The sequence below is a fragment of the Piliocolobus tephrosceles genome, chromosome 2 (genome assembly GCF_002776525.5).
Source record: "Piliocolobus tephrosceles isolate RC106 chromosome 2, ASM277652v3, whole genome shotgun sequence".
Classification (NCBI taxonomy): Eukaryota; Metazoa; Chordata; class Mammalia; order Primates; family Cercopithecidae; genus Piliocolobus; species Piliocolobus tephrosceles.
In genome coordinates, this window is record NC_045435.1 from 163466818 (window position 1) to 163480106 (window position 13289).

Consider the following 13289-nt stretch of genomic DNA (forward strand, 5'->3'; position numbering starts at 1 on the left):
CCTATATCAGGCTTCAACATGTGAATTTGGGGAGGACACAATCAGTTCATAGCAAGGCACATTCAAGTGGTGAGATGGCAATGTTGGAGGACGTCCACAATTTAAAACAGCACTCACCACTTACTGGAAGCCCTGTGATGTGCCAGACTTTACAGGTGTCTGCTCTGATACTTGCCAAGGCAGGCAAGGTTAGCACATAGTTAGCAGTACTTCCAACTAGTCTCAGAGAAGTTAAGTCTAGTCTCAGACTAGTCCAACTAGTCTCAGAGAAGTTAAGTCCTGGCCTAACTTAAGTCCTGGCCTAAGTCCATCCCCAACAGACAGGTGGGGATTCACATCCAGGTCTGTCCTTCATTAGATTGCCCAGCTGCTAGTTTCCCTTAACAGCTTGCCATTCACGGACATGAGCACTCTGCTGTGTGCCCTGTACTGGGGGAGCAGCAAAGGGGCTGTCTATTTACATGCCCACCTTGTCACACCACAGTGTGAACACCCTTCAGGATCTCTGCCTGCCTCTGGTAGAGACAGAGACTTTGAGACTATGATTGCAAAGGAGAGCACTGTGCTCTCAGTGACCCAGCACCGGCCAAGCCAAGTACTAGTAAGAGGTCTCCCCTGAGGCTGCTGTTTGGCTGTTGCTTTCAAACACTTGTAAGTGTCTTTTCAACAACAGCAACTCCAAAGTTGGCATGGTTGTGTGCAAAGATAAAGCAGTTTTCCTTAGAAATGTTCTGTGTGGGCCACACAGAGCTGGTTACAGTCATTGCTGTGGAGAAGGTATTATTCTAAACAACATGGAGGAAGCCGTAAGAGCACAGGCTTGTCATATGGTAACTCTGGGATTGATCCCAGTCCTGATACTTTCTGGCTGTGTTACCCCAGGTTATGCAAGTTATGCAACCTCTCTGAGCCCAGGCTGCTATTAGAAACAGTGCTGCGTATGTATGCATGTGCTGTGTACATAGGTAGTTTTGTGCATTTGAGAACACATCTGAATAAACGCTGGAAGTAGAGTTGCTACGTCAAAGGGTTTGCACATTTGCAATTCTGAAAGATGGTGTTAATTTACCATTTGCTGAGGCTAAACCAGTTTATATCCATTTTAGCAATGTATGAGTCTGTCTTTTGTTCCACACATTCTCCAAGCATGCGTTATCCATTTTTTTGACCTTTGATAATCTGATAGACAAAAATGGCATTTCAATGGAGTTCTAACTCATTTCTTTTTCAGATACATTGAGTATCTTTTCAAAGAAACCATTTGTTTCTGTGTAAACTGTTGATATCTTTTCACATTTTGTACTTGTATTCATTTGTAGGAGTTTGTCATATATTTGTTGGTGTGCTGCAAATTTTTTCCTATGTTAAAACAACAAACAAGTCTAACTTCTTTCACAAGTGCTTTTAGCTACACTGTTTTGTTATTTCCCATATTCATTTCTTATTTTACAGATTTCTGTCTTCTCCCCCATTATATGATTAAATGGTTTATGTTTTATGTGTTTTTAAAAATTTAGTTACTTAAGTCATGCATTTAAAGTATATTTAGTAATATGTTAAAATGCTAATTACATCATTTTTAGGTGTAATAATCTAAATAAAGGTCCATTATACCAATTTTTAAAAATAAAATTCACTATAATTTGTAGACAACAACAACAAAAAAAGAGAATAAAGCGAAATTCCTCCGAAGCTGACAATGTTTATATCTGGTTAATGAGTAGAAGAGGTGAATTCTAGTTTTTGTCCTTTTTTTGTATTCCCTAAAATTTAGACATTTATGTAAGCTTTTCTAATTAATGGGCTTTATTTCTTCAGAATAGTTTTAGATTTAAAGAAAAACTAAACAGATAGTACAGAGAGTTCCCACATGGTCACGCCATTTACCACCCTAGTTTCCCCAATTATTAGCATCTTACATTAGTATTGTACATTTTTCACAACTAATGAACTAGTATTGATAATTATTAACTTATTTTAATAATTAACATTATTAAGTTATAGTATTATTAACATATTTTTTCAGATTTCCTTTTTTTCTCAGATTTCAGTTTTTGCCTAATATCCTTTTTCTTTTCTTTCTTTCTTTTTCTTTTTTTTTTGAGATGGAGTCTCCCTCTGTTGTCCAGGCTGGAGCGCAGTGGCACAATCTTGGCTCACTGCAACCTCCACCTCCAGGGTTAAAGCAGTCCTCCTGCCTCGGCCTCCCAAGTAGCTGGGATTACAGTTGTGTGCCACCACACCTGGCTTTTTTTTTTTTTTTTTTTTTTTTTTGTATTTTTAGTAGAGATGGGGTTTCACCATGTTGGGCCTGGCTGGTCTTGAACTCTTGACCTCAGATGATCCACCTGCCTTGGCCTCCCAAAGTGCTGGGATTACAGGTGTGAGCCACCAATCCTGGTTCCTAATATCCTTCCTCTGTTCCAGATCCCATCTGGGATACCATATTACGTGGAATTGTTAGGTATCCTTAGGGCCCTCTTCACTATGATGATTTCTCAGACTTTGGTTCTGACGACCTTGCTGGTTAGGTCAGGCATTTTGTGGGATGGCATCCAAATGGAATTTGTCCTTTGTTTTTCTCATGATTAGAGTGAGGTTATGAGTTTTGGGGAAGATGCCCATAGAGGTAAAGTGCCATTTCATTATAGCGTATCAAAGGTACATACTATCAACATGATAGATTAACATAATAGTAATATAATAATATAATATGATACATTACATGATTAGCTTTAATAGTTTATTTGTTTTATTGGTTTGGTTTTTTGTGGTAGAACCAGCTCTTGAGTTTTTGCTTCGTTCTATTATTTCCCTATTTTATTATGCTCCATTCATTTTTAAAAATTTAATATCATAAATATACCAGCCATGATTTCCTCTGAGAACTGCTGTAGAGGCATCCCGCAGGCTCTAGTATATGGAATGCTTTTTGTTATCGTTGTATTCCAGATATTCTGCAATTTCTCTATGGATTTCCTTTTTGATCTGAGTTGGAGTCAAGTTGTTTAAAGAATTTTTTTAAATGCCCAAGTGATAGGATTCCGTGATCTATAATTTTATGATTAATTTCTAGTTTTCCTTCTGTGTTATCAGCTACTGTATTATTTTTGCTTTTTTGGAAGTTTCATTTGTGACCTAATATGCGAGAAAATTTTTTTGATGGTTCCATGAACACTTGAAAAGAACATGCATTCTTTGTTTTCAGGGTATAGAATTTGATGAATACACTAATTAGATCGGTCTTATTAATTATGTAATTTGGTTTTTCTGTGTCTTTACTTAATTTTGGTCCATTGGTCCATCATAAGCTAGAAGAGGGAAATTAAAATTATATGCCTCTGATGTGTGTCTGTCTAAGGTCCCTCCTTATATTTCCTCTTGCTTTTGCTCTGAATTTTGGTGCTATTTGGTGAGTTCAGTCTTCAACTGTGGATCTTATTCTTTATTATTATTAAGTGTTCTTGTCTCACTTAAAACCTTTTGTCCTGAAATCAACTTTACTTGCCTAATATTAAGATTACAGTGCCCGCTTAGTTTGAGTTCACACTTCCCTGTTATGTGTTTGCCTTTCCTTTATTTTCAAAATTGTTAAATCACTTTGCTTTGGGGAATGTCTCTTATATGTAGCATATGGTTGGGGGTTTTATGTTGTTCCCCAGTCTTAGAATCTTTTTTTTAGCAGTTTACTATGGCCATTTAATGACATGGTTAATATTTTGGTCTTAGTTTTACTATCATATTTCATGCTTTTATGCCTCTCTTGCTTTCAAACAAAATCTTTCAGTACATGGTCTGTTTTATTTTGTATTGTGTTCAAGGTTTGTGTTTGCAAGATGTGTATTTTTATTTTTAGTTCTGGAGATTACTTTTATAACTAGGGAAAACGGATTTAATCTTTTGTTGAGACCATGCTAGTTGTCTCCCTTCTGAAATAATCAATTATAAAATTAGTTTACAACTTTGGTTCCCATTTTTATCTGCTTTGTGACAGCTTTTTTTCAGGTGAGTTTGCTTGGTTTGTCGTGTTTTGTCCTTTTTGTTTATTCCTTTCTTTCTTTTATAGCATCTTTGGCTATATCCTGTGCTGGTTCCTCTATGAAAGAGGTGAACCTTCTTGGATCAGCATTTTGCAGGAGACGCATGTGGAAGAGGTACCAGGAAGAGGGTAGGATTGCTCCCTGGTTCCCAGGAACTTTGTTCACAGGGTTGTCTTAGTGATTTCCTTTAGTCTTTGCTTCTACTCAGTCAGCAGAGTTCTGCAGCTGTGGGCTTTTCCCAATTCAGAGTCCTCCTCTTACTCTGCCTCACCAACACACTGCTTCCTGTGAAGATGGCAGGTCTGTGGTTTCCTCTGTTGGCCCTGCCCTCCTCTTCCTCCAAGGCGTAGGAGGCAGCTCCCACTACCAGACCACATGCCCTGTTCCCATTGTTTCTGATAAGGGATCATTAGTTTTTTCCTTCAGGGAATGCCAGCTCCTGGTGGTTCTGCCAGCTTTGTCTGAGATCTGGCACCACAGGTGTCTTCTCTAGGTGTTTTCTCACAGTATTTTTGATCTTCACTGCTTTTGGCAGCCCTTGCCTGTTTTTGGCAGCCTTTCCTTATAAGTTGTGGTTCAGGTTACAGATGTGTTCTAGTTAGCTGAAGAAGGAGTTTGCATTTCTTTTTTTCTCCTTGATTTTGGGTGATTTCAGATATGAAAAGGAGTAACTTTATTCTGCTATCTTAAAACTGTCTAGTGTTGCAAATTGTTATGTGTTCTGGTATTCCCTCAGATTGAACATTAGCCAGAGCTCTCGGAATAGGGTCAACATCTGCTGAAGCTGGGATCTGACAATAGAAAGGAAAGAATATGAGAGTTAAGAATAAAATGGAATGGTGAAAAACCCACAGGATACTTGTCTGTGCTGTGTGGCAGCAGAGTTCTTTCCTTCCCTACCTGGACTTTGGCTAGGGGTGCACCACTGTCTGGGTGGGAGGTTGAGGCCGGGGAAGGTAGGGCGTGAAAAACACCCATCCATCTCCTCATCTGACTCAGGAGAAGTTGTTCTGGGCCCAGCAGCTCTCAGGCCAGGGAGGGGAGGGCACATGCCTCTGCTCTGGACAGGGCTTGGCTCTCCATCTCTCCCCATACCCAGGGCCTGTCCAAGTAGTCCAAGCTCCTTAGGTTCTGGCTGGTTTCCTGGTAATGGTGGTCAATTCCTTTTCCATGAAAACCAGGATCCTGCCTCAGGGAAGGCAGTCTGGGGTCAGTGCTGTTAATGGTGTTTACATGGCCGAAGAAAGAGCTCACCCATCCAAAGGGAGGGGATCCACATGGGATGCCCAGAAAACAGAGCCGGAGAGGAAAACCTGTTGGCCAAGTTCCAGGACCCTTTATATTATGGTCTCTTAAGTTCCCCCATCACCAGAGGGAGGTGTTTTATCCTCATTTTACTGGCAAGGAATCCAGAGTATCCAAGAGGCTAGGAGGCTTTCCTGTGGACCCACAGTAAGAGATGGAGAGAGGGATTTGGATGCAGTTCTGTCTGGCTACAGAGCCTGGACACCGGCTCCCTTATCCTTCCTCCTCACCTCTGTTTACCTCCATTCACCTTCCCATGGAGCCCTCACCCCATCTTCCCACACTGCCTGATGTCCATGTCCTTGGTGACCCTGCTGCACCCTTGTTCTGTGTCTTCCCTCTCCAGCCTGGCTACATTTTAGGAGGTTATTTAGGCTCCCCAGGACTCCAGGGTTGGGAACCAGTGGGCCACACCCTACAGCCCTGTGTCTTGAGCAGCTGTGTGACCCCGCAGCCTTGGCACAGGGCTTGTCCCTGGGATCAAATGCGCCTGGGTTCTCATCCAGGCTCTGATCTTGAGCAAGTCACAACTGCTCTGGACTCATGCCTTATTTCTAAAATCAGACTCCCTATGATTGTTCTAGGTCTGGAACACAGATCCTGAAGCCAGATGACCTTGGTTTGAATCTTGGCTCAGTCACCTATTTGCAGTGGGACTTTGGCTAATCACTTATCCTCTCTCTGCACTTCAGTGTTCTCATCTGTAAATGGTGAATAATAATGTGTATCTCTTATAGGGAGGTGTTAAGGATTAAACGAACTAATAAACATAAACCATTTAGAACACTGGCATATGGCAAGTGCTAGATTAGTGCCAGATATGAGTGTACGAATTATTACTATTATTGTGCATGCACAGGGCTCAGCCAAGGCATGGACATAAATGAAGGGATTGGCAACTGGCTGCTGCTGCTGCTGCTGCTGCTATAACCCGTGCCCTTTGCTTCCTTCCAGGAGCTTGGGCCCCTGCCACAGCCCGGTAGAGGCTGTGGAGGTCTACCGTCCGGAAGCCTGGTTCCCAGCCCCGTGGCCCATTCCTGGCTACGGGGAGTGGAGGCTCCCACGAGGTAGCGGTGGCCTGCAGCGTCCCCCTCCCGGCAGTGAAGCATGGGCCAGAAGCTCTCGGGGAGCCTCAAGTCGGTGGAGGTGCGAGAGCCCGCGCTGCGGCCGGCCAAGCGGGAGCTGCGGGGTGTAGAGCCTGGGCGGCCGGCGCGGCTGGACCAGCTGTTGGACATGCCAGCGGCGGGGCTAGCTGTGCAGCTGCGGCATGCGTGGAACCCTGAGGACCGCTCGCTCAACGTCTTCGTCAAGGATGACGACCGGCTCACCTTCCACCGGCACCCTGTGGCCCAGAGCACCGACGGCATCCGCGGCAAGGTGGGCCACGCCCGCGGCCTGCACGCCTGGCAGATCAACTGGCCAGCTCGGCAGCGCGGCACCCACGCTGTAGTTGGTGTGGCCACGGCCCGTGCTCCCCTGCACTCCGTGGGCTACACGGCGCTGGTGGGCAGTGACGCCGAGTCGTGGGGCTGGGACCTGGGCCGCAGCCGCCTCTACCACGACGGCAAGAACCGGCCCGGCGTGGCCTACCCGGCTTTCCTGGGGCCCGAGGAGGCCTTCGCGCTGCCCGACTCGCTGCTCGTGGTGCTGGACATGGATGAAGGCACACTCAGCTTCATCGTGGACGGCCAGTACCTGGGGGTGGCCTTCCGAGGTCTCAAGGGCAAGAAGCTATACCCGGTGGTGAGTGCCGTGTGGGGCCACTGCGAAGTCACCATGCGCTACATCAACGGCCTTGACCGTAAGTTGTGCCGGACTGGGGGGCAGGGCTTTCAGTTGTGCCAGGCCCTGGGAAAGCAGGGCAGGCCACGCCTCCATCGCCAGTTGGGAGGATCCTGCAGTGTGGAGGAATAGTCGGGACCTGGGTTTCAATCCTGACTCTCTCCTTTGCTGGTCTGGTGATGTGGGGCTGTGCCTTAGTTCTCCCATAGGCAAAAGGATCACTATGATAGTAATGTAGCTCACAGCTGTGAAGATCAAATAAGATAACGTGTGTGAAGTGCTCAGAACAGTGACTGGCACCTAATAGGGGCTTTGAGTATTGATGCCAATTACCAATCTTCCAGTCTGTACAAAGGTTGTACCAAAGGACCCAAGCTAGTCACAATGGGAGGGTACTGACAAGTCCCCAGTCCCTGCACTTAAATGCCATGTACTCAAGTTATTGATAAGTAATAAGTAATGATAACCGTCCTTTATTGGCCACCTACTGTATTCGAGAGGCTGAATACCCCAATTCCAGCGCTTATGGGCCATCTGGTAAGGGGGGCAGCTGCCTGTCATCTGCAGCCGACTGTCACCTCATGGGAATGAAAACCCTGGGTTGTGGAATCTTGTGACTTTTTCCAAGAGAGCTCAGAAATCTAGATTGTGTGAACTATTCCAATTTTTAAAGTTGACAGCTGCTGAAAACTGTCTATGGGCAAACAAAATACCCTTGCAGGCTACAAACCATCCCACAGGCTGCTGGGGTTGACCCCTGACAACTCTACAGCTTGCCCTCATTTAATATACACAAGCATCCGGCAAGATAAAAAGTATAGGAACAAAGACAGTTATTGGTTTTGGGAGGGAGTCACTCAGGAAGACAGGGTGGCCTCTGGACCGAGGCACACGCGGCTGCCTGTCCTGAGCTGAATCTCAGCTGAGGGGCCAGGAGCCAGGCACATGGGGTTGCACACTCCCCAACATCAGCCCACCAGCACCATCCAGACTTCCTGCCACACCCCTAATGAAGCTCTCAGAGGCGATGCTGAAAGCTAGAATTTCCAGTTTATTCATTCTAAATAAGAGATGTAATTATCAGCCCCTGAGGCAGATCCTCCTTTTAGAAATGAGGAAACTTAAGAGCAGAGCTCCAGAGAGCCAGAATCAGGGTTCCCCCAGTTCTGATGGCCCCGAAGTCCACTCTTTCCCTATGTTCTCCCCTTTAGATGAGGGACTGAGAGTAACACTCCAGCAAAGAGTAAACTTCTCCAGAAAAGAAGTCAAGGATGAGATTTTACTCAAGCAAAATTTACATTTACTGGAGCACAGGAAGGGGACATGTGATGGTTTCCAAGGGTGGCAGGCTAACGGAAAAGTGGCTGGTACGCTCAGCGCTCTGGTATAATTGTCGATGTTCTTGCTCATATTTTATTTCCATGATTGTTGCCTACAATTGCCATTGAATGGCAAAATGTTGTTCCATTTTCTCTGTTTGATGGGTTAAATCTAGGAACTGATGATTATGTCCCGGAGAAGGGCTAATTTAGTCATCACAGTGCCTTGTGGAAAGTGTCTGGAGCCTTCTGAGACATAGTGACCAGGCAAATCCCAGTGGTGAGAAAACCAACAGAAACAACAAACAATCTTTATTTAATGGAATTGGAAAATTTATTTGCTGGAATTAATCACTGGACTAGAAGAGTGGCCTTGGTGTACCAAGGCCCTGGAGTCTGATGTGACTTATTTCCAAGTGCTCAGTGGTTTTGTGTCTTTGGTGAGTCACTCTTACTCCTTAAGACTCATTTTACTCATCTGTAAAATGGGATAGTATCAGGTCCCCTTTTTGCTGCTGTAAGCTCTTGTGTGGTAGCACCAATAATATGGTAGCTGAGATTTAAGGCCTGACATTGACACCCAGTGGGAGCTATCAGAGCCAACAGTTATACTCCTGTTGTAGGCTTCCTCTTGGCTATTAATTCACACTTGGGTTTTATTGGTTGCCTGGTTTTCAGGTACAAAGCCAAGGTACTAACAGGGTTCCAGCCCGTGGGGTATGCATATTGGGATCAGGAGCAAGGACTTATCTCAGGGAGGTTGGGGGGGGGGAAGGGCAGTTGTGTTTGGGGTATTTTAAGCTTATGGATCCTTCAGGTGGTTGAAAAAGTTTGGTGGAACTAAAATATGAAGTGTTCTATCCCCTTCCTTACTGGCAGTGATTTTTCAGGTTGGATGAATCTGGAATATTGAATCTAGGAGGCAAGAGAGGCCAGATGTCATCAGATGCAAGCCTGGGGCATCTTCCATTCAGTGATAGGGTTGGCTTATCTGCTATGGCACTAGTGTGTTCTCTAGATAGGGGTAATGTTCTCTATCTCAGACAGGGGTGTGATTGCAGAAAAGGGAAGCTCAGCTGCTCTGGTTTTGAAAGGTCTATTCATGGCCAGCCTGGGACAATCTCCAGAGTGGGCCATAGGAGAAGCTGCAACTATCCCAACATAGGGATAGTTGGGAAGGGACTGTGTGATGCCTATAGCCTGTGTCCTCGGCTGAAGTCTACCATGAATCCCCGGGTTTGGGACTACTTTGGCTCTAAGGAGTCCCTGAGCAGGGAAGGTGACCCAAGGTGGATTCTGTGGATGGAAAGGATTCTGAGTTAACGTCAGTTGTGGACATGGTGGCAGGTCCCCAAACTCAGACTTGATTGGGGTGTGAGGGACCAGAGTCAAAGACATGCTTGGAAGCAAAAGGCAGGCCAGCTCTCTGGGGTTGCTTCCCCACAGGATCATAGGAGGAGAGAACTCTGCCCGGGTGCCCTCACAGAGCCAGGTCAGACCCGGGCCCCAGCACTCAACAAATGGCTGTGGCGATTGCCTCCTTTTTCTGAACCTCAGTGTTCTCCTTTGAAAAAGGATGAGGATGATAAAGCTCACCGGCACAGAGCAAACACATAGCAATTGGTGCCCCTGCGTTGATGAACTAGGTGAGCTGAGGCAAATTCTGGGGTTCATCTGTGGCTTAAAGCAAAATGGCCTTAATAGAGGCTTTTCCTCTGACATGATGAAAGTAAGGTAATGGATATCACTTTCTCAATTTTTGAATTTTTATTACGGTAAAAGCAAGACTTAGAAAGGGCTCACTACATTTAACTGTGGAAGCGTGTATTTGTTGAGGGCAAGAACTCCTGGAGGTGTGATTTCCTATTGCAAATGCATAACATTGTCAAACCTTCTGCAAGTGGAATTGTTTTGCTACGCTGTGAGTGAAATGGCTTAGCATCTCAAAGCTAACTACAAAGAGCTGCAGGATGCACAGGGGCCCTGCCATTTAAGTGAACTGAGAAGCATGGAGCCGAGGCCAGGCAAATGGAGAAGCTGTCCCAGGTTGTCCAGAGCACAAATAATAATAGCAATAACAGCAACAACTAATACTTATGTAGTATTTAGTCTTAGTGGGTAAGGGGGGTAGTATTCTAAACACTTTACAATTTCTTTCCTTTTTTTTTTTTTTTGGTTTTGTTTGTTTGTTTTTTGGAGACAGAATCTCACCCTGTCACCCAGGCTGGAGTGCAGTGGTGCAATCATAGCTCACCGTAACCTCTCACTCCTGGGCTCAAATGATCCTCCCCTCAGCCTCCTGAGTAGCTGGGACTACAAGGATATGCCACCACTCCTGGCATATATATAAATATGAATGAAACTGGCTCAGGAGGTAATGGCTAATTTAATTTTTTTTTTTTTTTTGTAGAGACAATGCTCTCACTATGTTACCCAGGCCAGTCTTGAATTCCTGGCCTCAAGCAATCCTTCCACCTCTGCCTCCCAAAGCACTGGGATTACAGGCATGAGACACCTCACCCAGCCATTTTGCAAATTTAAATTCATTTAATTTTTGTAATGACTCTTTGCACTAGTACTATCTATATTATCATTTTCAGTGTGTGATGAAGAAACTGAGGCACAGAGAGCTTGAGTAAGTTGCTGAAGGGGACACTATGAGTAACTGAGAGAGCCTGGATTCACATAGAGGCACACACGGGCACCTTGGGAGACATTTACCCTCAAGGCAGGGAGAGACTGCGCAGGAGCATCTAATCCATCTGACTGGTGACTGTGCAGCCCAGGGCCAGGCCTTGCCTTTAGCAGTGAGTTTGGGCGAGTCCCAAAAATGCTGTCCCTGTCATTTTTCCTCCTCTGACTGGCTTTACCTCCAGCCCTCAAAGCTCTTGGCTCAGCAGGGAACTCTGCAGGGTGTTCTGTTGTATAAAGGCATCCCCAGCAGTGGCCATGGATCAGGCATTCTTGATCACTAACAGGGGAATGTCATTGTAAATGTCTCAACTACTGTGAGGTGTGGGCCCCTGGGGTGGGCCAGGCCTTTGCAATCTGCTCTGGGCTGCTTTCTGGAATTGCTCCATGGCTCCCCAGCTCCTCTCTCCACATGCTGGCGGCAGGAGGGCGGACAGAATGGCTCTGTCTCACATCTCGGAGTTCCTGAGTGGCGAGTGGTGTGTGAGTGACACAGGAAGCGGAGGGGAGTCTCAGACAGAGACAAGCGGCCTTGGGGTCCCAGGCAACTTTGATTTGGGGATATTGATGACACTTTTGTTGGCTCCCATCCGTGTTCTGTACCCTGGGCTTAGGGTTTTACTCATATTTTTTTTTCTTTTCATTGCAATAAGCCATGAGGCAATGTGACTGTTATTATCCCCATTTTATAGATGAGGAAAATGTCTTGGAAACGTAACGAATTTGCCAAGGCCACACAGCTAGCAGATGACACAGCTGTGCTTATACCCAGCTCTGCCAACCTGCCCAAGCCTGCCTACCGCTGAGCGTGGCCCGACCCCACAGAGTGGACGCCAGTGTCAGGGCTGACGTTCACAGGGTGGAGCAGGGAAATGCAGGTATCTTGGGCCTAACTGGCTGAGAGGGCTTTCCCCCTGCACAGAGCCAAGGAAGCTGTATTTCCAGACATCTTTCCTAGATAGTTTAATTGATCTGCCAACAAGTATTTATTGGCTCAATGGCTGAGCAGAGGAGGCTGGCAGCTAGCCAAGGCTTCTGGTATTGATGAAGGCCAGAGAGAGTTTACTCTCCCGATGACTACAAGGACACCATCTCCTTGCCAGAGCTGCACTCCAGACCTTCTCGCTAGACTCCCGTGCATCTCACGGGGTAGTCTGGTCCTCCTAACCTCCGGGACATCTGGACTTGGCTCCTCTGGGCCTGGTCGCCCCTTTGCCCCCCTTCCCTTATCAATCTGTCCTGACTCCAGCTCACCCCCAGGCCTCAGCTGAGGACTCTGTCTTTGCACCGGGAGTTTAGTGCTGACTTCTCCTACATCTGCAGGGTTCACTCATTTTTCCACCCATGCATAGACCTTCTTTCCCCAACTGGTTATGAAGTTCCTCAGGGCAGGGATGGAGACCCAGGAGGCATGCATGGTGAACTGGGAAGATTAAGGACGTCATATGTGCCTATTTACTTGATATCGCTTGGATATTTGTTTCTTCCAAATCTTGTGTTGAAATGAGATCCCCCATGTTGGAGGTGAGGGTTCGTGGGAGGTGATTGGGCCATGGGGGCAGATCTATCATGAATGGCTTGGCGCCCTTCTCATGGTAATGAGTGAGTTCTCACTATTAGTTCATGTGAGAACTGGTTGTTTAAAAGAGCCTGGCATCTCTCTTCCTCCCTCTCTTATCATGTGACACACCTACTTTCCCTTTGCCTTTCGTCATGAGTAAAAGCTTCCTGAGGCCCTCAGCAGAGCCGTGCCATGTTTGTCCAACCTGCAGAGCGCTGAGCCAAATAAACCTCGTTTCTTTATAAATTACCCAGCCTCAGATATTTCTTTATAGTGACACAAGACAGACTAAAACATTGCTCTTGAAAGGAAAGCTGTACATGTGGCAACAGATTTGAATACTACCAAAGGGTATATGGTGAAGTAACCCCTCCTCTGTAGCTCGGCCCCCGTCCCCTCCTGCTGGCAGCCACTATTAGCAGTTTCTTGTCTTTCCAGAGATATTTGCGACAGATAATTTTTAGATCATACTGAAAACATTCCCCTATATCTTGTTTTCTCCCTTCAATGGACCTTGGCAGTTATCTAATATCAGTTAATGCAGAGCTGCTTCATTCTTTCTTAACAGTCACATGGGGCCATGATATAGTT

General features: G+C 45.9%; 1 protein-coding gene across 2 annotated transcripts in view; it reads left to right on the forward strand.

Moving 5' to 3' along the window:
* The window catches only part of SPSB4 (splA/ryanodine receptor domain and SOCS box containing 4), an 89668-nt gene that overhangs the window by 8899 nt on the left and 67480 nt on the right, over positions 1–13289 (forward strand). For both annotated transcript variants that reach the window (XM_023192127.1, XM_023192126.2), the window contains exon 2: positions 6300–7146. In XM_023192127.1, coding sequence (XP_023047895.1) covers positions 6453–7146 — 694 coding nt within the window. In that variant the 5' untranslated portion in view covers positions 6300–6452. The remainder of the gene's footprint in view (positions 1–6299; positions 7147–13289) is intronic.